Below are 25,332 nucleotides of genomic sequence, written 5' to 3'. Positions count from 1 at the left end.
CATCACCACCACCACCATCATCACCATCACCATCACCACTACCACCACGACTACCACCATTACCACCATCACCATCATCATTAAAACTCGGCATCAAGAGCCTGTCTGTGCTGCATGCTGTGACAACACTGTTCAGAAGGAGTGGTTTGGGCAGTCTTGGCCCTCCAGGGACTTAAACTCTAAGAGACTCTGATGGCCTACGGTCGCATAGAGCATACATTGAACTCTGAGCACCAGAGTGAAGTGTGCGGGTGGCTGAGGCCTGGGGTGGGGAGGGGTGCCGTGCTGGCAGAAAGCAGGGGTCCACCATCACCTGATTCCTCACAGACTCGGCCCGGATGGGGTCCTCAGCGGCCAGTGCAGCACTGCTGAGCAGGATGAAGAGCAAGATGAAGTTGGTGAACCAGGTAGCATTGACAATACGATGACACAAGACACGGATCCTGTTGGGGGGACGGCGAGGGGATCAGGAGAGCTGTGAGCTCTCGGGCACTCAGGCCTCTCCAGCCTCTGTCTGGCAGAGAGACACTGGAACCCTCCCTCCCAGGTCAGTGGAGAAGGATGGCCTACATCTGAACAGTCCTCTGGCTGGACACGCGGGACCCCCGCCCCTCATTCGGTTCCTGCAGCCTCAGTCCCCTCTCCCAACCAAACCCCTCCCCCCACCCACCCCAGCATCCTCCGCCACCCTGTGGTTTTCAGCCAAACGAATGGGGCAGGCTGATCTCTATCCATGAAGCAGACAGATGAAACTCTGTGATGACTATAGTCTATGCATATTTTAAAGGTGTAAAACTGTGAAGCCAGTAAGAACTACAGCTTCACCTGGTTCTCATTCCCTTGTCCTGTCTAAATTTGCCCTCAGAAAGGAACCAAAATATACAAAATATACACCGCTTAGGTGTAAGTAACTGCTAAGGTTTCAAGCACTACTTCTCCCAGAGATACTAGCATTTTAAACAGGGCGCAAGATCTTAGTTAAGGGAGTCAGTTTCTCACGGTGTAATTGTAAGCCCAGAGAATCAGGAGAAAGGGGTCTTTTCAGAGCAGAAACCAGCCCTTTTTGAGAGCCCCATCAGTCACCCGACACAGCAGCCATGGGGCCACCCACTTGTTGGTGGGGCTGAAGATGAAGAAGGAGCTGGCTTCTGGAATGGGTACTGCCTTCTCTTTCAGCTGCAGCTCAGCCAGGGGGCGTGGTCGGGGGCTCACGGGAATCTCAGGCTCATCTTCTTCATCATCGCCTGTGAGGAGGGGAGAAAGAGAAATCGGGGGCATCTTTACATACTTTACTGCTCCCCAGGCTTCTGTGCTCTGAATGCAGCCATGAACCCCCAGCAACCAGAAAGTGAGGGTGGTAGCAGGTCAATGCTGGCCACGAGGATGTCAGCAGAGTCCAGCCCAGGCATCTCCCTTTCCCCTCAGGGAGTAGGTGTGAACTGTCAGGGAAAAGTGTCGGTCCCAGAACCCTCCTGAAGTGGGGCCAGGAGCAAAGTCAAGGAGCCTTGCTGTTTTATCTTCTGCCTCAGGGCTGGACTCACACCATCCCAAATGCTCGCAGCTGGGAAGTAGAGAGGGGACCCTGCTTCAGTTGAGACCTGAGGTGTGGTCCAGGCTCTGCCCCTAACTTGCTGAGCCATCTAGGCAAGTCACTGTCCTTCTTGGGCTTCAGCTTCTCAATTTGTTAAATTGATTAGGGGCAGGAGGCTTGTTGAAATAAATAGACTCTGAGTTCCTCTCCTGGGCTAGGATTCTAAAAATAATCATTTCAGAGAGGAACTGCCAGCATGGAAAAAAAAAAAAATCAATATTCCTTGAGCTTCAGCCAGTCGCCAGTACGGAGGCAGATACCAGGGTGGGAGGGGTAGAGGAGGAAGAGATGGACCCTCCAGGTTTATTGGTAGGTCTTATGGCCTTATGAGACAGCTGACTACCTGAGCTCCTCAGGGAGAAGGGGGAGGCGAGGATTCAGTGATCAAACTGGAGGGCACTGTCAAAAGTCGGGGTGCCCCTCATTGTGCAGGTCTTGCCCAGTCTCTTGTTGCCCTCACCCCATAGTCACCTCATCCCTACCTCTACTGGCCCCCTGACAGAGCCCCTTGGGGAAGCCCAGAAAGAGCCACTATATTCTGCTCTCTCCACTCGATTCTGCTCTCCGCACAGGCTCTCAGCTTCACCACCCTTTCTCCTTCCAGTGTCCTAATGTGACACTTCCCATCTTGCCCTGGGTGCCAAGGACCCTGAAACACATCTTATGCTTAATGGAAGAAACTGTTAATTCTTAGAGTTAGTATATTTGCTTTCTTTTTTCCCTTGTCTATGCCCATTTTGTTAATTTCATTGTACATATATTTTGTCCTAAGCTTAAGCCATTTCAAATGGTCTTTGGAAAGAAGCAGGATAAACATATTCAACCTCCTTGGTGAGAACTCTCTTCCAACTGCCCACCCCACATCCCCTCGACCCTCTACCCTCCCCCTTCTTTCTAACCCTTTTCCCTTTCCTTAACCTCCCATTTCCTGGGTCAGCCATTTTCCCCGGCACACCAGCCACGCTCATCTGCTAGGTCATGGTCCTTAGATGAAACAGCTTGAGATGAATTATTTTAAAACCCAAATATTCATTGCTAGCAGACATTTGAAGAAATATTATTAGTCCTGTCTCTATCAACTCCATGCTCCCCACACATTCACTTTGCAAAATCCTTGCATGTGTCCATTCATTCTATTTATTGAGTGCCTACGTGGGTGCCATTTGGAGTACAAAAAGTCCCCCTGGAGCTTAAGAGTCACTGGGGCAAACAGATGCTAATCAGCCAATTCCACAAATAGCCGTGAAATTGCACCAGTGACCCTGTGCTTCGAGGACCCGTGAGTGAGCTAAGAGAGAACCTCAGAGCTCTGGGGCTTTCAGGCCTCTTCCACGTGGCTCTTTCACATGAGCCCAGCCTGGTTCTGCTCTTCCCAAGGTGTTCTCTCCTTGGCACAGATGAATGGTTTTCTGCGGCAGCCACGGTTATTTGCATTTGGGAGACGTTCATAGTTCATCTGTGGCTGTGTATTACCCTCCTGCCCACCCTACCCTTGTCTCCTTCATTTTGATTTTCCCATAGTGCAAGTCAAGATTCTATTTATTCATGTGTCAGTCTAGCCCCCAGCACTGCCGGACACTTTGGGGGCGAGGAACCTGTCCATCTCCTACCCCATATAGACAGACATGTCCTCGTCTGTAGTCTGCTCTGTGTGGCCAGAATGGAAAACTTGAAAATGGAGTCCTCAGCGCTGAAGTACATAATGCACACTCAACAAATACTAGCTGAATTAAATGAAAATAGAATGTGTGGGGTTTTCGATCATGTGTATTGTAGGGAGAGGCAGGCTGGCAGATGGCTTACATGTGTGACTAGGTCAGAAGGGATGTCTCTGTGTCGTGATCCCCTCATGGAAGTGTCCAGGTAGGGGACACGCAAGAGATTGCCCCTGGAGAGAAATCAGCCCCAGGATACACCCCTGACAGTCCCAGGATCCTCACCTGGGAAGTCAGCTGAAGGGTAGGGATCCTTCTCTTCATTGACATTAGATTCAAATTCATCGATTTTCAGCTGTCGGAAGGAATACAATGAAGATGACGAAAGCAAACCTGCAGTTTCCGCTTACTGAGCATTTACTGGAGGGTCAGTGTGGGCGGTAGCTCAATCCTCCCTACAGCCTGGGGAGTAGGGAATATTAGGATCATTCCCTCTTTACAAATGAGAAGCCAGGCCCAGAATGGTCAGATGAGTTGCCAAGACCTCAGCCTGTCTGAGCCTGTGCATGGCACTCCGAGTTTAGTTCTCTGGGGCCCATCTCCCCAACCCTCTGACCTCTGCTTCCTCAGCTTCCAGAAGGGTTGAGCAGAGCGAGGCTGGAGCAAGCAGGAAGTGGTGGGCATCCTGTCTGGGTCTCACAATGGAACAGGAGGTGTCAAGTGGGGCAGGAGACACCCTGACTGGGGTAGGAAGCTGGGACTCTGAGGAATTCTGGTTCCCAGACTGGGGCATCTGTGCCTCTCAGTACAAAGGATTCCTTGTGGGAGTGTAGCCATTGACTTTCTCTCCAGTAGAGTGGAGACAGATGCCCTCACCTGGCTGATAACCAAGCAGATAGTCCCTCTCCACCTCCCTACCCACCCACCAGTACCCTAAGTCATGGGGGTGACCCAGAGGACTTGCAGAGTTCCTCCCCATCCTGCCTCTGAAAATACCCCACATGATACGCTCACCTTGGCGGTGGTAGGGATGCCCTCACCCTTGGGTTTCTGTTCCAGCTTCTTGGCCATCACTGATTTCTCCTCCTCTGACTTGTCTGGGAGACCCCTGAGTTAAAAAACCGAGGAAGCCCACAGTGGAAGCCCAACCAGACAGTTCTCGGGGATTTGCTTAGTCTGATGGCACCCTCAGGGGGATCCTGCACCAAGGGCTCAGGGGGCTCTGTGGAGGATGGAACAGTGTAGGCTGCCAAAAGGGAAAGGTTGCAGGCCTGGGCAAGTCTGTGATGAGAGGGCATGATGCCCAGCTTGGGCCTGTGGCTAAATATGGCTCACTGGTCAGCCACACTCAGTGTTCATTGATGGGTAAATGGGTGGAAAGTGGCTTTGCACCTTTTTCATAAAGAATTCAGTGTGGGAGCATGGTTTGGTCCAAGGTGGGGCTCAACCATTGCTGGTCTTTCTCTCTTTCTCTTCCCAGCCTGCCTCCCAGGAATGGGCATACCATTCCTGCAGGCATGGACACTGGAGGAAGCAGGCCTTTGTCTAGAGCCACTCAGTATGGTTCTCCAGCCCGCAGCATCCACGCCACCTGGGAGCTTGTTAGAAATGTAGACCATCAACCCCACCCCAGACTTCCTGAATCAGAGTCAGTATTTTAACAAGATCCCCAGGTGATTCATTTGCAATTAGAGTTTGAGAAACACTGTCTGGGAGACCTGTCTCCTCCTAGAGGAGAGTCTCAGACTCCGGAGAGTTACACAACCAACTCGCAGAGGGAGAGAATTGTAACAGACCAGAGAAGCCAACCACCACTTCACATTTGACATGCCCCCGGCTCAGCAGAAGGAAAGCAAGAAGCACGGTGACTCAGTGGCAGGGCCGGCTGAATTCCTAGAACTCCCTACTAGGGTTCCCTGGTCCAACCCGCCTGGCTCTGCCGTCACATTTCCTGAGGCCACCTCCAGTTCTGCGCCCAGGGACACCTCTTAGGACATCAGCCATCCCTAGATGTGCTGGTTGCAGAAGGCTGCCCCCTGGGGCAGGGGTCATGGTGGCAGAACCCCTGCTCATCAGGCTCCAAGGAGCCGCCTGTGCAGAGCTGGGAGACCACCACCAAGCACGCCACGTCCCTCCCTGCTGGGGATGTAGCACTCACTTGGACATCTTCCTGCGCTTTCTCTCCTCAGCCTTGGCCTTCTGGGCAGAAGTCAGGCTCTCGGCCTCAGCCAGGTTGTCCACAGCAATGGCCAGGAAGACATTGAGCAGGATATCTGAGGGCATCCCGCTAAGGAGTCTTGGGTTGTGGATGAAAGGGAACCTCTGGGGCCAGGATCCCACCCTGCCCAGGGGTTGGCAGGACTTAACCCCACTCCCTTGGTGGGCTTGTCAGAGAACCTCTTGCCAGAACTACCACATGGGATGGCATGGGCACGAGGACATGGGCGAGCATCCTCAGGGAAGCCTGGCTGCACAGGGGTGCCCATGATGAGCCTTGAGGGCCCCCCATTTCCCATCCAGGACTGATCCCCCCTCCCACACGGGGCTGTGTGGGGAGCCAGTGAGGCATTGTCCGTGAGCGTCATGCTCGGCACACATGAGCTCAAGGAACACTGGTTCCCTCCCCACCCCCTCTACTCATAATACCAAATTCCATGTGCAGACATCAGAACCCCCGGGGAACTGCTGGCTCTTCCTGCCCCATCCACCTCACCTCCCATCTGCTTGCCTCATTCTCGGGCTCCTCTTTGCTCATTCCTCCCTCCCTCCCTCCCAAACCTTTGGACCAGGCTGCCCACCATCTTCATGGCCCCACAGCCAAAACTTGTCCTTCCTCCTGCCTGCTCCAGGCTCACCAGCCTCTCTGGGATGAAATCCTTCCGCCTATAACCAGTCACCTCTGTAGTCCTTGAACTTTCCCAGTGGAAGGAATTATCCTGCACTTGCTATATGCTATGTCCTAGCCCCTGCCCCGCACCATGAGTCTGGGGGCGCCCCTCCAGCCAGAGGGCCTGCTGCCTGGCATATGCGTGCCCTTGACCCCCTGTTTTCAGACCGTCTCTCCCACCCCCTCCCTCAGCTCTTTTCTGTGCCCTCTTCCTCCCAAGGGGATACAATTGCCACAGACGAAAAGGATGATGAAATAAACACACACTAGCACCCCCGGGTAGGACGGTCCGCCGTAGGCCATGATCCCGTTATACATCATGGAGTTCCAGTCTTCACCTGTCAGGACCTAGGGGGAGAAGGAACACAGTGGGGGGTGGCACAGAGGGACTCGAGGGTCTTCTCTCGGGACCACATGGCCCAAAATGCCCCTAGACCTTTCCTCTCTTCATCCACGGCCAGGATGAAAGGTCCCGGCTCTCCTCCTGGAACCTCTTCCAATGGTCAGAAATATTACTGCTGCCTCTCCAGGGCCAAGGAGTTTGACTGTGGGGTCACCACCTCCCTGTCTCTGTTCCTAATGCCCAGGCTTAACTGTACTGAGCCCACCCAGGCCTCCCGGCCTCCCAGCCTCCAGAACTAGTGTGAAATGTCAAGTGCCTTGTCAGACGTGATGGCCGACCAGCCATGGGGTGAATGGAAGAGAGGGTGAGGTCATCTATAAGACCAGCTGATGGCCACACACTGCCCTTCTCACTGGTGCCAACAAGGTGATGTTCCTCGTGAGTGCCGGCTCTAACATAGGGGAGCATTTCTCTGCCCTACACTGAGGAAGCTCCTCCCGGAGGCCCGTGGCTCTGGAGGCCTCAGGTAAGTCACAGCCACGCTCCTTTGGTAGCTTCTAGAGAACATTAGCTGAGCCATGTCTTCACAGTGAGAAATGGTTGGTATTTCTCTGGGGCTTTTTCAGTCTTGTTGGGGGAGAGCTCACTGTCTGACTCTACGCTCAGAGAGAGGAGTAGTGCATGGGAGAGAAACAGGCCCCTGGACGCCATTCAGTCAGCATCAGTGACCCTGCTATGGGCCAGAACTCTGCTAGGTACCAGGGACAGAGACAAATAGGTCAAATTGGGCGCAGCTCCTAGGTTGGAGGGTGGAGGAGACAAATAGCAACTATTGCAATGGAGAGGAGCACAGGGGAAGACGGAGCCTGGATAGGGACCTTGAACTCAAACCAGCAGATCCGAGAAGGCTTCCTGGAGGAGGTGATGCCCACCCTACTCCTGAAGGACAGAAGTGCGATTCAGCACCTGCAGCACCGCCTACCTGGAAGACACTGATGAGGGCCTGCGGGAAGTTGTCAAAGTTGCTGCGCCGTACCTCCATGTCCTCAAAGTCATACCTGCCCCCGAAGAGCTGCATGCCCAGCAGGGCGAAGATGATGATGAAGAGGAAGAGTAGCAGCAGTAAGGAGGCGATAGAGCGGATGGAGTTGAGCAGGGACGCCACCAGGTTGCTCAGAGATGTCCAGTACCTGAAGGCAGAGGGTCACAGGTAGAGAGGAGCAGCGCCCCCCTCCAGCGCCCCCTCCGCGGACTGCCTGAGGTCTGGCCAGGCTAGGGCAAAGGCTCAGGCCTGAGGGGACGCAGAGGGAGAAGGGGCGTCACACCACCAGACTGCAGACCCCATGAGAGTAAGGACCACGTCTCTCCCATGCACCCCTGCACCCCCTGTGCCTAGCACAGTCCCCAGCTCAGGAGGGTGCCCAATAAACCCTGGGAAACCGATGAGCACGTCTCTGCTCCCTCACCACGCTCCCTCCCTCCTTATTCATTCCGCCTCCTCATTTCCATCGCCCTTCCCCACTTCTCCTTTCCTCTCATCTTCCTCTCCTTCCTCCCTCTCCCACGCTCTTCTTATCCTCTTTCCTCTCTCCTCTCCACGCCCCCCAGCATCCCTGCCCTGCCACAAGATGGTAAGAGGTAAGGAGGAAAAAATAAAGGAATGAGGTCAACAGGGGAAAGTCATTTCTTTCAAGGAGGGAGGGAAGTCCTGGGCAAGAGGCCACATGTGAACTTGCCCAGACCCCAGACCACAGGGAATGAGCCCGTGCGGACCAGACCAGGCACGCTGTCCTCTTGGGTCCCCCCGGGAGCCGCGCCTGCCCGCCGCCCAGAGCTCACTTGGTGATCTTGAAGATCCTAAGGAGGCGGATGCAGCGCAGCACGGAGATGCCCAGGGGGCTCATGGCGCCCCATTCCACGAGCAGGATCTCCAGGATGCCGCTGCACACCACGAAGCAGTCGAAGCGGTTGAAGATGGACATGAAGTACTGGTGCAGTCCCAGCCCGTATATCTTCATCAGCATCTCGATGGTGAAGAGGGCCAGCAGCACCCGGTTGGCCACGTCTGCAGGGTGGGCGACCCAGCCTCAGCGCTGCTCTCTCCCTCCCTCCCCGCCCTGCCTCCAGGCCTCTGCCTTGGCCGAGCCCTCCGCCCCAAGCACCCTCACCATGTTTCCAAAACATCATCCCTTTTCCACTCTCAAAATCCGTAAAACCTGGCGAATGTTTGCCCACTGAAGGAACGCTGATGTAAATTTCTCAAACGCTAAACCATACCACGTTTAACTCAAGTGAGTCTTATTACTTTTAATTTCATTTAAGTTAATTAAGCTCTGCCACTCTCTCATTACTGTACACGTCCTTCTCTCCTGCTGGAGGAGGGGGTCCTCCACCTATCCAAAGCCAACCTGTCCACCTATGCTTTGCCCACCCCCCAACCCCCACCTCACAAAATCCACTGTCAATGATCCCTTTTCTTTCTTGTGTGTTTAACTTCTTTCAACTGGATTCTCCCATCACCATTTTTAAATGCCCAAGTCCCCATTTTCCCCGTAGCTGCTGCCCTAGCTCTCTCCTCCCTATCACAGCCAAACTTCCAGAGAGTTATCTACTTGGATCCCTTCACTTCTGCCCACCCTGCCCTGCCCTATTTGCTCTCTAATTCATACCTAACTGGGTCCACCTGATCACACCACCAACAAACTCTCTCAGGCTTACCAATGACTTCCAGGTCACTAAATCCAATGGGCATTTTAACCCTCATTTTTTCCTGACCTCCCAGAAGCCCTGGGCACAGTTGACCAGCTTTGCTTTTTCAAATATTCTCTTTCCTTAGCTTCTGTGACCCCATATCCCTCTGGATTTCTTCTGCTTCTCCTGCTTTTCCCAAGCTTCCTCTGCAGATGCAATTCTTTACCTAATCTTTGGATGCTGACCTTGAGCTGTACATTTAGCATATGCTATCCTCTGCTGGTCTGGTGCTATCTTCTAAGACTGTCGCTTCAATGGCCATCCCTGCCAATGACTCCTGAATTTTAATTCTTCAACTCAGACCTCTCCATTGAGTTCCAGACCTGTTTTTCCATCTGCCTTCTTGACATTTCCATTGGGATATCTCAAAGGTACCTCAAACTCAACATGCCCAAGACTAAGTTGCTGAGTACTGCCCATCCTCCCCCACCCCCAAACACACCCAGCCATTGATTGCCTTCCCCATCTCAGTAAGTGGCGCTACCACCCATTTATCTGCATAGGTCAGGAACCTCAAATCTCTGACTCCTTTTGGTGGACAGTATTCACATCTTGTCCACATTTGGGCATTGACAATGCATTGGCAATGCTTGGCAAAGTCAAGGGGATCTCGAGAAGATTGGTGGCAATGAATGCATGCATGCATGCATCTCATCTAGTGCATTTTTCCCTAGCGCCTTCCCATAGGAAAAGACAGTCTTCTTTTCTCGTTATATCCCTTCTTTTATCTTTTTCATCACTTTAAGCATAGTGTCTTTTGTACTGTTCTACTACTTTAGGCTCCTGGGGTTGCTAACTCCTGTTGGTTGTGCTTGATAATTCTTCCTCAGGCTGGCCCTCTTCCTAATTTGGTTTGCGATTGTTTTGTTGTGAGCTCTTCTTTGGGAAACATTTTCCCTGCAGGAATTCTGTATGCCTTGGGTTGAGAAGCATCCCTAAGGGGTGGCTTGTGTTTGCTTCTGCTGGGCACCACAGGGGTTTCACTTGCCTGTGACTAGTTTTTTATGTTACTATCTTAGCTTAGGGTCCCTATACCATATGGAACAGTGCAAATTGGACCCCATACTTATACAGGGCATAGATTGGGTTTCAATTTTTCACCTGAGACATTTTTCCTTATTCCCAGAGCCTCCAGCATGGATAAACTTCCACCTTCTTTCCCTGGCCCAATGTGGTGAAATTTTTGCTTGCCTCACATAAGGGCAGCCCTAGGCTCTGGCTCTATGCAGGGGGTCAGTTCTGTTCCTCACCTCACCCAGGCTGTGGGACCAGTCTCCTGTCCCTGCATGCGCATTAAGAACCCAACCGCCACCCTTTAGAGTTTAGCTCTAGGTCTAGAATGTTCCTGGAAATCAACTCATGAGCTCACTGCTCTGGCTTTCAGTGGTTTCTTCATTTCTGCCATCCAGAGACTTCCTTGCCTTTCTTTGAAATATTGTTATTATGACTTAGGCAGCATTGCTATGTGTCTACAGTGGGGAGCGCACTTAGTTGGTCCACCATGTTGGGACTGGTCTCCCGGTTCTCTTAGTCTCTGCCTTTTCGCAGTCCAGAGCTCCACATGCAGAGGCACATCTATCTTGGGGATGAGGCTGACTTGACTTCCACCAAAGCTGATCTTTCAGAAACTCCAGTCTGATCGTGTTCTATTCCTGCTGACAACTTTTCATTAGCTTCCCATCGCCTGAGGCTTAAAGTCCCCACATTTTACTCAAGTATTTAAGGGCCTCTATGAGCAAACACCCCTCCTGCTGCTCTCAGTCACATATGAAGTTCTTACAGCTCCCTGAATTCTCCATACTGTTCTATATCTGCACATCTTTGCACATGCTGTTCCTTCTGTGGGAATCCTCCCCTCCCTTTGACTGCTGGGGGGCTCATCTACTTATTTTTTAAGATCCATGGAGCTCCAACATTCCTCCCCTGTAATCCTTCTCTTGCTACCTCATATTTGCCTCTATTGTTGCTGTCCCTATATGGATTTGACATTATTCGTGAGCATCTATCTTCTCCTCTGGCTAAGAACGCTCCTGGAAGGCAAAAGCAGTATATTAATTCTCTCCGCGTCTGAGTTCTTTTTCTATGCCTTACATATAGTATGCATGCAATAAATAGTTGGTGAAAGATTGCTGTTTTGGGAGTAGAATTTGAATGTGGATGCTTGGAGATCTAGATTGCTCGTAATCCTTATGTTCGGTATCCGAAATTGTGATCCTCTACCCAGACGCCTGGGCTTCCCAAAGCGTTGCTCTATCCCCTGGTAATGCCACGAGGAAAGAAGTACTACCAGCCTGTAATTTCTAGAAAACAATGTCAATATCTGCCTGACGTCTTCTGCCAAACCTGAGCTGCTACTGGCTGGCTTTGGCCATTGGCCTCATCTGTCCTCTTCCCGGCTTCACTCTGTTGTGTCTCACCTTGCAAGTGGGTCAGCCACAGAGGCTGGTTGTGGTGCTCGGAGGCGATTGACAGGGTGTTGAGGGCAATGACCAGGATCACCAGCCAATAGAAGACCTTGGACTTGATCACGTCATGGCACTTCCAGCGAAAGATGCGGTTCCACTGCCTCCAGTGGCGACTGGGAGAGGAGACACGGGAGGCTGGAGGCAAAGAGCGGACTCACTCCGCGCACCCGCCTTTCTGGGAGCGCCTCCAGACGGACTCCAGCCAGACTTGGTCCGGTGGTCCCACACGGGAGACGCTGTGGGCAGGAGCCGCAGGGCCAGACCGATTTAAAGTCTTGCCTCTTACTGGTGAAGTTCTTCCTCTTGCAAAGGAGAACGATAGCGATGCCAGCCTCGGGGGGGAGTTAGAGATAAGGCAAGCGCCCTGCTTAGCACCGTGCCTGCCAAACAGCAGGGGCCCCCCACACTTCCATTTTAATTAAAGCCCACGGCGGGGGGGGGGGCGGGGGGCGTGTTGCTCATGATAAAAGCAATTCTGTAATGGATTAATCATATCTGGTGTTGGTGAGGGTGTGTGGAAAGGGCACTGTCATAGTCATTGTAGCCTTTTTGGAGAACAGTTTGGCAGCGTTGACCAAGGTTTAAAATTATACACGCTTTGACCCAGCAATTCCATTTCTAGGAATCTGCCTGGTGGAAATGTTCATACTTATGCACGACTGTTCCTGTGGTGTTGTTGGTGTTGCCAAAACCTGCAACGATTAATATTTTATGGCACATTCATAGTGTGGAATACTTCACATCCGAGGATACACCAAACAAAGGTGTGAGCCATCCAGCCATGGAAAATTCATGGGGGAGACTTAAAGGTCAGTCACTGAGTGAAAGAAGCCAGTCTGAAAAGGCTACATACTGTATGATTCCAAATATATGACATTCTGGAAAAGGCGAAACTATGGAAACGAGAACAAGATCAGTTGTTAGTTGCTGGGTGGGGGGAGGAGGGATGAGCAGGCGGAGCACAGAGGGTTTTTAGGGCAGTGAAAATACTCTGAATGATGTTAGAATGATGAATTCATGTCATTATACATTTGTCATATGTATATAGAGAGCGTACGACACCAGGAGGGAGCCCCAAGGTAAACCACGGCTTTCTGGTGGGGGGTGTTGGTTAATGGGCTGTGCATGTGTGGTGGCTGGGGGACATGAGAAATCTCTGTACCTTCTGTTCAATTTTGCCATGAACCTAAAACTGCTCTAAAAAAAAAGGCTTAAAAAAAAAGACGTGTGTGTATGTATAAAGTTGCCCCAAATAGACAATTTTAAGTTAAAAATAAGTTACTAGCTACTATGTATATCATATTCATTTATTCATCAAATACTTGGCAGTACCTCCCGAATGCTGGGCACTGTTCTAGGCTCTGTAGTGACCGTAGTTAACATAAAGAACCCTAGCATGTAGGGCACCTGGGTGGCTCAGTCATTAAGCGTCTGCCTTCGGCTCAGGTCATGATCCCAGGGTCCTGGGATCGAGTCCCACATCAGGCTCCCTCCTCGAGGGGAAGCCTGCTTCTCCCTCTCCCACTCCTGCTGCTTATGTTCCTGCTCCCACTATCTCTGTCTCTATCAAATAAATAAAATCTTAAAAAAAAAAAAACCCTATCACGTAAAAAACCAAGCAAAACAAAAAACCTGGTGTGTATGTGTGTGTGTGTGTAAGAGAGATAAAAGCATAGCAAAGGTCTTGAAGGGATACACATCTGTTACCATGGTTACCCCTTTGAAGGGCAGTGGGGACCTTCATCTTTTCTTTGATGTATTTCTCTATTGTTTGATCTTTCAAAATCACAAGTATGTATGAATTTGTGAGAGGAAGCAGCCAACCAGACAAACACATCTTCCTCTTGAGACAAAGGTGCTTGAGCCTGGAGCCAGACTCCTGGGGGGGCGGGGGGCAGCCTCCTTCCTGCAAAGCTCCCCGTGCTACCTCTTTACAGCACTCACCTTCCCTCTTCCCAAGCAGAGCTTTCCAGGACTAATTACCCTGCCAACGCCACTCTGATCAGAGGGTAGTGGCCAAATTCTCTCCTTGCCCTCTGGCAGGCTCCCACTTTCTTCCTGAGGTAGTATATAATTAGGTCATCTGCTGAGTGCCCTCTGGTTGCACTAAGGGACAGGAATGTGACTCTAAAGCCCAGTAAATGGGGAATAGTAAATGGGTTCTAACTCCACATCTCCAGGAGATCTGAGGCTGGGAAGACTCTGAGGAGAAGGGTGGATACTCACACGAACTGGATGATTTTGTTCAAGCCCTCGATTTCATACAGGCTCTCTGTGTCGGAGCCTCCTTCATCCAAAGACAGCTTCCCTGGGAACAAGAGAGAAAGAGTGGACCAGTCTTCTGGGCCCCTCTGGGCTGGACACACCTAGCCTGGGCACACTGGGAAAGGGACCATTGACTGGAGACACCTGTGACAATGGGCCCTAGGTGGGCCTGAATCCCTGTGCACTCCCGGCCCTAGGAAGAGCCCACACCTACAGGGGGTTGGTTATGGACAGGTGGCATGGTTCTTTGTACTCCAGGAAGAAACCCGGGCACCCCTGGATGCTATCATTTCCAGATGTAAGGCTTTAGGCAAGTCACTCACCCTCTAAGGGCCTGAGTTTTCTTACCCGCAAGATGGCAACGTTATACCTGCTCCATGGGCCTCCCAGGCTTACAGGAGGTTACCTGACGCAGTGCTCCCTGTGGGCCCTGACTGCGAGGGGGTGGGGAGGGCATGCTGACCATGCCTTTGGGCCCGAACCTTCTCTCAAGTCCTCAACGTCCATGACCTCGCCCTGCGTGATCCAGCTCATGTAGCCCCGGAGGTCCTCCTCCAGCTGCTGCTTCTCCCGGAGCTTTTGGAAGGTTCCCCTGGACTTGGCCTTCTCCCGCTCCTTAGTGAATTCCCTGAAATGGAACAGGGGAGACAGGGGAAGGAGGAGAAAAAAGAAAGGGGGTGAAGGAGGATTGAGCTTCCTAAGGACAGAGAGAGCACATTCTGTGGCTGGGTGTGTTTCTGCCTTCTGGTCCAGGGGGTCATCTGGGGTCCAGGTGCCCTTCCAGGTGATGGAGGGGCAGGCTCTCTCGTGCCTCCTCACCATCCCCTCCCATGCAGCCTGCCTTTCTCATTGCTTTCTGCTCCTCCCATCTGATATTTCACCCTACCTCGTCTTGGGATTACCTTGGATATTAGGGGTTAACGACACGACAGCCCATTGCTCTCACAGAATCAGCCACGGATCCTCACATTTTCCATGCTGCCCTGACCTTGAAGCTACTTTAGAAATGTAGTTGTGCTTACAGACCTAAGGCCTGGAGGGAAATCTCCTGAGTCTAGAAGAAACCAGGTAGCAGCGCTAGAAGGAAGGGACCTGAGGGCCAGCGAGGGGTCTTCAGACTGGTAGAGGCAGCCCTCCTGCCCCAGCAGGATGGGGAGAGAGGGAGGCTGGAGCATAGTGATGGGCTTGGGACATGAGCACCTCGGCTCTCTGCACCGGCCCCCCGGGGGGCAGGCCCCGGCAGGGCCTCTGCCTTTTCGTGCTGTGGGTCGTTGCGTAGTCCCATGAAACCTATGGGTCCCTCCTCAGAATAATGTTGTAAAACACACAAAATAAAACTATCTCATTACAAAGGAATCGATCATATTAAAATACAGTTATTGAAATATAAATTGTGATAAAGTACCACGTATGTTTCTTTATTAATTAACTAGCAACATCTAGTTGCCGATCTAACAACTATTATAGTTTCAAAGTAGTAATGAGTGTAGGCACTATTTGCAACATTTGTAATGTGACGTGTGGTTTCTCCTGGGACAAGTCACAGTCAGCGCTAAAACCACTACTGTGGCATGTTGTCTCCATGCCTGATGAAAGGCAACATTAGGGCGCCTGGGTGGCTCAGTTGGTTAAGCGACTGCCTTCGGCTCAGGTCATGATCCTGGAGTCCCGGGATCGAGTCCCGCATCAGACTCCCTACTCAGCAGGGAGTCTGCTTCTCCCTCTGACCCTCCCCCCTCTCATGCTCTCTTTATCTCATTGTCTCTCTCAAATAAATAAATAAAATCTTTAGAAAAAAAGAAAGAAAGAAAGAAAGAAAGGCAACATTAAACTTCAAAGAGAGTTAATAAAAAAGAAAGACAAGTTTTTCTTATTCAAGTTCACAGGACCCCCTGAATTCTGCCTACACAATGCCTGGAGGGGAGCTTCTGGAGGGGGTTGATGGCAGTGGGGGAGGCGGCGGACTGTCACTTCTAGACTGTCCGCTGTGGGTGGGTGGAGCCGTCGTGGAGAGAACCTCTCTAATAACGACCGTTAGTACTTAGCCCTCATTATGTGTTGGACTCTGTTCTAAGTACTTCATATGTATTAACTCATTTAATCCTCCCAACAACGCTATGAGATTATTCCCATTTGATAGATGTGGACTCTGAGGCACAGAGAAGTTAGGTAATTAGGCCAAGGTCACACAGCCACCAAGTGGTAGTGCAAGGATTTAAGCTTGGACGGTCTAGCTCCAGAGTCAGGTGCCTCACCCGAAGGCTACACTGACTCCTAATGCCAAGCATCAGCTCAGGCACATCCAGGGGCAGGAGGCTGGGATCTTAGGGGCTTCACTCAGAGGGAGTGTGGGTGCAGAGGGACAGAGGAGGAAAGGATGGGAGAAGGCTTGAGGAGAAGAAAGAAAAATTAAAAATGAAGGAGCTCTTACCTTTATCTTCTATATCTCCCTTGCTAACCCAGGAGCGTGCTCTTGGCAGAAGGGATAAGCAGAGGTTCTAATCCACATCTCCCTGCCCTCCTCTTCCTCTTCTCGCTCCTCTTCCTTCTCTACCCACTACTCTCCTTCTCCCTCTGGCTCTTTTCCTTCTTCTCTCGCCTCCTCTCCACCCACCCCATCCCAGCTGCCCCTTCTCCCTCCCACCCTCTATCCCTCTTCTCCTCTCCTCTTCTTCCCTCTCCTCCCAGCTCCCTGTGAGCTTCCTTACCCGCTCAGGACACCCAGCACCAGGTTGAGAATGAAGAAGGATCCCAGCAGAATGAGGGTGACAAAATAGATCCAGGGCCACTCGTTCCCGATGGCATCATTGACCTGGTCCAGAGAGAGGTGTGAGTCCCATCCACTGACCCGAGGGCTTAGGTCCCCTTCCAGACTCAGGGCGCTCATGCTCCACCTGACCCTGGGGGAGAAGGAGAGAGGCCATCTGGGCCCAGTGAGGGGACTTTCCTCCCTCTCCAAAGACCTAGGACCTGTAGTTAGAAGGACTTCTCAAAAAGGAGCCTTGCTGACTGTCCACTTGGCCCAGACATGACTGACCCATTTCTCCCTCCAGCCATCCACATCCCTGGCTGGAGTCTCTCATACACTCTCTCTCCAAGTGGTTTCTTTACAGCTAAGATCTTTCAAAGCAGAAGAAACACTAAAAAGTCTTGGCCTAAGCTTGGCCAACTTCTTCACGAACAAGCTCTGTGACCCTAGACAAGTCACCTAACATCTCTGAATATCATCCCATCTGTCCATGGGGATGGTGATATGCGCTTGCCCCCACAGACTTGTAGTAGAAGTGAAATAACACATGTGACAGGCCTTTGAAATGTTTAATAATTTGCTCCCATAATATGAGCTTACAAGAACTATTCGCACCAATCCTTTCTGTTTGCAAGCATCTGACAGTTGGATAACCTTCCCTCAAAAGGCAGTGTCACGTTGTGGTTAAGATTTTTGGGATCGGAGCCACATGGATGAGGGTTCAATTCTTGGATCTATTGCTCACTGGTTCCATAACTGCGGGCAAGTTACTGAACCTCTCTGAGCCTCAGTTTACTCATCTGTAAAGTGGGAACAATGGCTTCCATGGTTGGAGGATTAAATAAGAAATGCAACCTATCTCCGGAGAAGACCAAATAAATAATACACTCCAACAAGAAAACTAATATAGCACTGCATGTTGCTGGCACTGTTGTAATTCAATTAATCGGCCTAGTAACCATCGTAACTACCCTATGATGTAGGTAGTATTTTTATTTTATAGACAAGGAAACTGATATCTAATAATATTTATATCGGAAAGCAGTCTTGCCCTGGGGCAAAAAGAGACTCAGAGGGCCCTTCATCCCTCAGGAAATCTGAGATTCTAGGTCATTCAGGAAATCTGAGATTCTAGGTCATCAGGAATGAGTCACTCTCTGGCAGGCTTCAGAAAAAGTTAGAAGTTGAGACCAGAACCCATGGGTTCCTTGTTTTTATTCCTCACCCACCTCTTAGGTCCTGCACAGACAGGTTGTACCATGGGGACTGCCCAGAGGATGCTGGGACACACACTGGGGACAAGAAGGGGGCCATGCACCCTGTGTAGGTTTCCCAAGGAGGGGTGAGAAGGAGCAACGGACCCTAGAGTCAGTGACAAACAGGCCCCACCTCCTCCCCTGCCAGGTGAGCCTGTGGATGAAAGGAGGGGGCTCTGCAGCCGCGGGGCCAGACCCACCCAGTAGAGGACGTCGGTCCAGCCCTCCATGGTGATGCACTGGTACACGGTGAGCATGGAGAAGCCGAAATTGTCGAAGTGGGTGATGCCGTGGTTGGGCCCCGGCCAGCCGCCCCGACACTCGCTGCCATTGATCGTGCATGGGCGCCCCGAGCCCGTCCTGGCGCAGGGTGAGGGCTTCTCGTTCTCCACTGTGGCCACGATATCTGGAGGCAGAAGGCAGCGTGAGCGTCAGATAAGAGGCGCAGGTGGACAAGAATGGGAGAAGAATAGTCTGCAATCACTGAGGACTAGGTCTAGAACACACTCAGCTGGAAACACAAAGGAGTGCTCCCCGGGAGCATATGGTGCTAGAGAAGAGGACTGCTTGAGCATCTACAGGCAGCAGTGATCATATCTCGGGCCCCAGGGCCTCATCGGAGGGTCGGCTTCGTGCCCCCTATGTAGCAGGTGTAACCTGAATGTCATGTCTACCCACAGAGCTTTTAAAAAGGAGGCACCTGTGTGGCTGGGGCGGAGGTGTGGGGTGGGGCCACCCGTGTTCTGACTTGAGTTCTTTCTGGGAGCTGACATTGAGATGTCCCAGCGGGACAGAGATGAGCTGCACGAGATATGAAGCTTTAGGGGCAGGGGTCTGCTCTTAGCAGGCGTTCCCAACAGGCTGCAGTCCCCTCCGTGTCCCTGGATGGTGCTCTTTGGATGACATCCTGGATCCCCTTTTATCTCAGGATGTTTTAGTCTCCTATTGTGTTCAGAGATTCGATTAGCTCATCAGAGCTGGAATGCCCTACCTTACCCATATTTACCATATTGGTTCAGTCTTCTGGTGATGGGAGAGGAGAACATCGATGAGTTCTGAGCTCTGAGTGGGTCCCTGACCCTTCAAGTCAGGTAACTCCCATCCCAGAAAGGTTCTTGAGCACTGTTGGCCGGCACTGGTCAAGAATGCATGAGAACACCAGAGGAGACCTCCAGATTTGGTTTGAAGGCTGTGATAGAAAGCCTCCTCCTCTCTGTCTGGATAATGCTAATTATAGGACATAGATTATTGCAGGAACATGAAGAGGCTGAGCTGGGAGGGGACTAGGAATGGAACCAGCAAAAGCTCTATCAGAGTTCACTGTCTTGACTTGGATTTGGACCGTGTGTTGCCTGTCCCCTTGTCATGGGCCTGGGGTAAGTGAGGAGTCTCCTGAGATACTGCAGATCTTGGTGGCCTTGTCCATCCTGGGTTATTCTGGTGAGTTAGATTCTGGGCTTTTGGTGGGAGAGATTGTCCTAATAGAAGTCACTTCTTTCTTGTGCTGTGTCCAATTCCTGTAGACCCTGGTAGAAGCTAGGCTCCGACCGAGACAGACTGACACAGCGGGCTGGCAGCACTGAATCTTGGAGTGGGGGACCCATACCCTTTCAGGGCACCCACCTGGTCCAAATTATTTTTTTTAATTTTTTAAAAAAGATTTTATATATTTATTTAACAGAGAGAGAGAGAGAACACAAGGAGGGGGAGTGGCCGGCAGAGGGAGAGGGAGAGGCAGACTCCCTGCTGAGCAGACAGCCAGATGTGGGGCTCGATCCCAGGACCCTGGGATCATGACCTGAGACGAAGGCAGATGCTTCACCGACTGAGCCACCCAGGCGCCCCTGGTCAGAATTATTTTTATAAGAATGCCAAGACATTATTTCATCTCCCAATCTTTCAATGAATGCGGAGTGGAGTTTTCTAGAGCCTTCATGACATGTGACTTCACAACAGACTGAACACAGAAGTAGCTGTGAGAATCCAGCAGATTCTATTAAGCTAAGTCATTAAAGAGATTTAGATAAAATGTAAGACAGTACCATTCTTCTCACTAAATGTTCTTGGTTTGGGAAAATATAGTTATTTTTAATAAGATATTTATGTTCATAAGTAATGGGCTAATCACTGTTCTTTTAAAATGAATTAATAAATCAATATTATGACATTTTCCTCAGTTTTCCTATTTATGAATATCAGTGAATATCAATAAGTAAAATCCATATCAACAAAAGCTCTTTGGGGTCCTTAAGAATTTTTAAGAGCGTGAAGAGTCATGGGGCAAACAGTTTGAGAACGGCTGGTTTGGAAGGCTTGGCTCAAGTTCATTTGGGCCTCAAGATATGTTATCTCTGATAACCCTACAAATGACACTTTGGCTCTTGGGTGCTTTCTTGAGCTCCCCTTTAGACCCCGCTCTGTGGGCCCCTGCTCTGAGGGGCTTCTTAGGTTAAAGCTAAAAGGATGGCTGCCTAGAAAAGTACAAATAGAAATTCAGGCTTGGGGCGCCTGGGTGGCTCAGTTGGTTAAGCGACTGCCTTCGGCTCAGGTCATGATCCTGGAGTCCCGGGATCGAGTCCCGCATCGGGCTCCCTGCTCGGCAGGGAGTCTGCTTCTCCCTCTGACCCTCCTCCCTCTCGTGCTCTCTGTCTCTCATTCTCTCTGTCTCAAATAAATAAATAAAATCTTAAAAAAAAAAAAAAAAGAAAAAGAAATTCAGGCTTGTTCTGAGCCTGCATCTCAATCCACAGCTGGCCCAGAAAGCCCAAAGATACCACGCTGATCTAGGGTGGGAGTACTTCAAAGCAGCCTGTGGCCCAGCCCTCAGCCCTCTTCCCCTGATCACTGACCCTGGCAGACCTGTCCTTCCTCCAGTTTCCCATGACCAAGAGAGACCCATTCCTCAGGGTAACAGGTGTGGGAGGAAAGGACCTAGTTCTGGGGGTTCTTCATGGCTGAGGCGGCTGTCCCTTTGAGTTGCCCTAGGGCCACTCCCACCTCCCCAGTCCCTTGGGGGCTCACCTGTCCCAATGAAGTAGCAGGTCTTGTGCATCTTGCCCTTGAAGAGCTCCAGCCCGATGATGGCGTAGATGATGACCATAAAGAGGACAAGCAGGGCGATGTGGAACAGGGGCAGCATGGCCTTGAAGATGGAGTTGAGGACCACCTGCAGGCCTGCAGAGGGCGAGCAGGGAGGAGGAAAGGGAAGTCTTCTTCCCTCTTGGACTCCTGGCCCTCCCTCTCTCTATATCCTGGGAAGCCTTGGGACAGCAATGTGGGAGGGGGACCCAGAGCCCGGCAAGGGAAAGGGTTGGGAGAGGAGGAAGGGCGTCTGCAGGGGCACTAGCACCCACTCGGCACCCCGGACACCAGCCGGAGGGGTCTGAGCACGCGGAAGGCTCTCAGGGCCTTGACGTCCAGACCAGCCCCTTTGCTGCTCATTGGGGCTGTGTTGCTTTGGATGACGTTAACCTGTTCCAGAATCACGGTGAAAACCCTAGAGTGGAGAAGAGGGAGAGAAGAGGGCCCCATGGTCAGATAAGCCCCTGTTCTGTGGCTCTGGGACCCCGTGTCCCATCTGTGCTCAGGGGACCTGTGGAAAGGCCTAGTGGAGAGGTGACAACTCTCATCAACAGCTAACTCAGATTTGGTGATGTCTGTCTGGAAAATTTTATTAGAAAAGATTCCGAGGCAAGTTCAGACTCAGGGAAAAGAGTACAGGATCCATCTGAGATGTCTACTCTGGGAGCTGAAGGGAGTTGAGGTCCATGTGCCACAGGCATTCACGGTCCCCAGCCTGCAAGCTGAGCGTACCCCATGGTGGGCGGTGCCCTCCGTGGGGACCCAGAGGAGAAAGCCCGGAGCTAGGTCTCCCCATGAGTGTTCCTCATGCTGCACTTCCCGACAATGCCCTTTTATTTTCTTCCCTGCTCATCTGCTCCTCCTCTCAATTTACTCAAAGTCCCATTATCCTTTGAAGTCCATCTCCAACCCTTCTTTATGAATCCTCCCTTTGACAACCGAACCCCTGGGACACTCTGCCGTGGCAATGACGCACTGGGTGGTACTGTTTTCCGATACTCCGTTATTCTGTATACATTGGTCCTGGCCTCCCAGCAAGGCAGCTCATTAAGAGTGGAGGCTGATTCGCAGAATTCTGTTTTCCCCAGGGTGCCTAAAGCAGCACAGCATAATGAGTAAATAATCAACATCACGTTTATTGAATCGAAGGGCAGCGTCGTGGTTAAATAGCAGCCTCTGGAGCTAAGATGGCCTTTGTTTGAATCCTGGCACTGCCGCTGGCTAGCTCTGTGACCGTGGGCCAGTTGCTTGACCTCTCTGAGCCTCAGCCTCCTTAAATGGGAAAACTGAGAGTGTTGAAGAACCTAAATGAGATGTTACATGTAAAACACATAGTCAGTGCTTAATAAATGCTCCTGTTACAATGGGGGTTATTCTGTTATGGACTGAATTGTGTGCCCCTTAAATTCATATGTTGAAGCCCTAACCCTCAGGACCTCAGAATGTGGCTGTATTTGGAGACAGGGCCTTTTGAAAGAGTTAAGTTAAATGAGGCCGTGAGGGTCGACCCCAATCCAGTCTGACTGGTGTCATCGGAAGAAGAGGAGATTTGGACACGCAAAGAGGCCTCCGGGGGAGCGTGGGCACAGAGGAGAGCCCACGTGCTCACAGGGAGGAGGGAGCCACCCACAGTCCCAGGCCACAGGAGAAACCAAACCTGGTAACACCTCGATCTCGGACCTCCAGCCTCCAGAACGCTGAGCAAACAAATTGCTATTGTTGGAGTCCCCTGTCTGTGGGACTTTGTTATGACAGCCCCAGCCAACACATACAGGTTCCTAAATGTCTATCTTTGTGAACCCAAATAACAGGTACTTAGTATAGGTCCATGGAAGAAATAATGGATGATAAAGGTTGAGAAATTTATAAACGTCCAGAAACTGCTGGCCACTGCAACCACGTATATCATTTCCAATTGTGTGTGATGGGAGAAGAATAAAGGAACACGGAGTGCCTAGCTGGGGAAGGGCTGCGTGAGCTGGCGATGCTGCGCTCTCCCCCAACCCTGGCCGCATCTCTGCAGGGGCTGGCCCTTCCAGAGGCTGCCCCCTGGCACAATGCTTGGGGTTCCATCCTGCCTCTGGGATGCTGGAGGGAGTGGTGGGCACAGTAGCCTCAGAGAGCCCCTCTGACCTCAAACCCCACCGCCCACACGGGGGCCTCACCCCAGGAAGACAATGATGAAGTCTAGCACATTCCAGCCACTGCGCAGGTAGGCATCCTGGTGGAAGAGGAAGCCGTAGGCAATGATCTTCATGGCGGCTTCAATCGAGAACACAATGAGGAAGAAATACTCCAGTTTCTCCTGTGGAAGCAAACACAGTCACCCCACTCTTCTGTGCATCCTGAGTGCACCCTTGAGCCACCCTGACTTCCCCTCCAGGCACGCCGTTCCTCCTTCCTCCAATGCGCCTGCCTCAGGACATTTGCACTGGCTGTTGCCTCTGCCTGGAATTCCTCTACCCCCATCCCCCACATCTCCACCACACATCCCCACGTTGCCAGCTCCCTCCCTTCCTACGGGTCTTTACTCAAGATTCATCCCTCACCCAGGCCTTCCCTGGCCCCACAAGTACAATTTGAGGGACCTCTGACATTTTCTGTTCCTCTTGTCTGTTTTAGTTTGTCTTCTTAGCACTTATTCCTAGCTAAAAATACCATATATATACTTTTTTATCTCGTTCATTTCCTATCTCACCCCCTTGAAAACAAACTCCATAAAGTGTGGGGATTTTTGTTCATTTCTCTCATTATGCTTCTTCCTGGGCCTAGAATCGGATGAATAAATGAATGGTCTGGGCAGTCCTCAAAGGGAAGGTCCCCAGGTGGTTTCCGGTTTGGGCATCCTTCTTCTCGCACCATCCTGGGGACTGACGGTGGGCACGGCGGCGGAGAGGGGGAGCGTTTCTCAGAACCCCAGATGGCCCTCTCCGGGCTGATCTTACCAGGGTCTGACCTTTAACTGAGTTTTCTGTAACCTCCCCTGCGTGTCCTACGGCCCCACACCAGCTGTCTGCAGACAGCCACACGCTATCACTCAGGGTGAGGGGAATCGGGGCATGTGGGGGCGGAGGAGGCCCCGCAGGTAAGAGGCGGGACTTCAGCTCAGCCCCGCCCTGCGGAAGGCCTCGCTACCCCTCCAGGTTCTGCCCCTGGAGCCCGATCTTCTGATCCTCTCAGTTACCCCATCCGGGGCCCAGTCACCCTTCGCCCTCCTCGGGGCCCAGGAGAGCTATTTGTAAACGAGAAGGCAGAGTCCCGTCTGCCAAGACTCCAGGCTGAAACTGCTCTCCTTGCAGCCGTCCGAACCCTGGCTTGGGGGCTTCCAAGAGCCCTGCGTCCCATCCCTCCAGGTCTCCCCAAACAAGCACAGTCTCCCGAGGGGGTGTCTGCCCAGCCTGCTGCTGGTGGGACCGGAGGCACTGCAGGACCCCGGGAGGCATGTAGAGGGAAGCTGGCTGGCCCTCCGGAGCTGACCAACAAGGGGGGCTGTGCCTCACCCCAAGCCCGCTCTTACCATTAGTCACCAACACCCACACCCAGGAAAGCACTCCCCCCAACCAGAGCCTCTCTATCAGCACACTAGGGAGGCCTATCTCATACTATGAATTCATAGTTCCTTCATTCTGGATGGAGCCAGATCAGGAGACAGACCACCTTATTAATGATTTGGAAGAGAATTTATTTTTACTTCCAAGTGGTAAGTGTGGGAAGCAAGGGAAGAGGTCGCCAAATGGCCCATTGATATGGATATGGTCCTAGAAACCTCCCAACTTGTCATTCAGAGAAATTTCCTGAGAGCATAATTTCCCCTTCTCTATAGAAAACTGAGGCACAATGGACTGAGCCTACTTTCCTTAACCTCACCCCTAATTCCTCCCACCAGTTTGTAATACCAAAGCTTCCTTTCTCTTCCATTCTTTTTCTGGAATGCCATTCTACTAACGGGCCTGTTTCTCTTTGTTTGTTTGCTTTAAGATTTATTTATTTATTTGAGAGAGAGAAAGAGAAAGAGAGCATGAGCAGGAGGAGGGGCAGAGGGAGAGAATCCTCAAGCAGACCCCCCGCTGAGCGAGGAGCCTGCCGCGGGGCTCCATCCCAAGACCCCAGGATCATGGCCTGAGCAGAAACCAAGAACTGGACACAACGACTGAGCCACCCAGGCGCCCCTCACGGGCCTGTTTATAGGAATTGTGCTCAATTGAACATGAGGTGGGAATCATGGGGCACCTCACTCCAGGAAGAGCTGCAAAGGGCAGTCTGGGCAGCTCCCTGCTGAGGTGGAGTGG

General features: G+C 51.7%; 1 protein-coding gene across 3 annotated transcripts in view; it reads right to left on the bottom strand.

The window, feature by feature from the left end:
* Positions 1-25,332, bottom strand: part of CACNA1S (calcium voltage-gated channel subunit alpha1 S) — a 68,551-nt gene that overhangs the window by 27,624 nt on the left and 15,595 nt on the right. For all 3 annotated transcript variants that reach the window (XM_035010360.1, XM_035010361.1, XM_035010363.1), the window contains exons 3-18: positions 23,209-23,348; positions 21,316-21,458; positions 20,984-21,136; positions 18,163-18,368; positions 16,666-16,769; positions 14,440-14,585; positions 13,919-14,000; positions 11,645-11,805; positions 8,316-8,541; positions 7,459-7,666; positions 6,361-6,481; positions 5,405-5,519; positions 4,261-4,354; positions 3,532-3,601; positions 1,112-1,244; positions 314-443 (exon numbers count right to left, since the gene is read on the bottom strand). In XM_035010360.1, the coding sequence (XP_034866251.1) occupies positions 314-443; positions 1,112-1,244; positions 3,532-3,601; positions 4,261-4,354; positions 5,405-5,519; positions 6,361-6,481; positions 7,459-7,666; positions 8,316-8,541; positions 11,645-11,805; positions 13,919-14,000; positions 14,440-14,585; positions 16,666-16,769; positions 18,163-18,368; positions 20,984-21,136; positions 21,316-21,458; positions 23,209-23,348 (2,232 nt within the window). The remainder of the gene's footprint in view (positions 1-313; positions 444-1,111; positions 1,245-3,531; positions 3,602-4,260; positions 4,355-5,404; positions 5,520-6,360; positions 6,482-7,458; positions 7,667-8,315; positions 8,542-11,644; positions 11,806-13,918; positions 14,001-14,439; positions 14,586-16,665; positions 16,770-18,162; positions 18,369-20,983; positions 21,137-21,315; positions 21,459-23,208; positions 23,349-25,332) is intronic.

The sequence above is a fragment of the Mirounga leonina genome, unplaced genomic scaffold (genome assembly GCF_011800145.1).
Source record: "Mirounga leonina isolate KUSES-001 unplaced genomic scaffold, KU_Mleo_1.0 Mir_154, whole genome shotgun sequence".
In the NCBI taxonomy this organism is placed as follows: domain Eukaryota; kingdom Metazoa; phylum Chordata; class Mammalia; order Carnivora; family Phocidae; genus Mirounga; species Mirounga leonina.
Note: the sequence above shows the minus strand (reverse complement) of the source record. Positions and strands in the feature narration are given on the sequence as shown.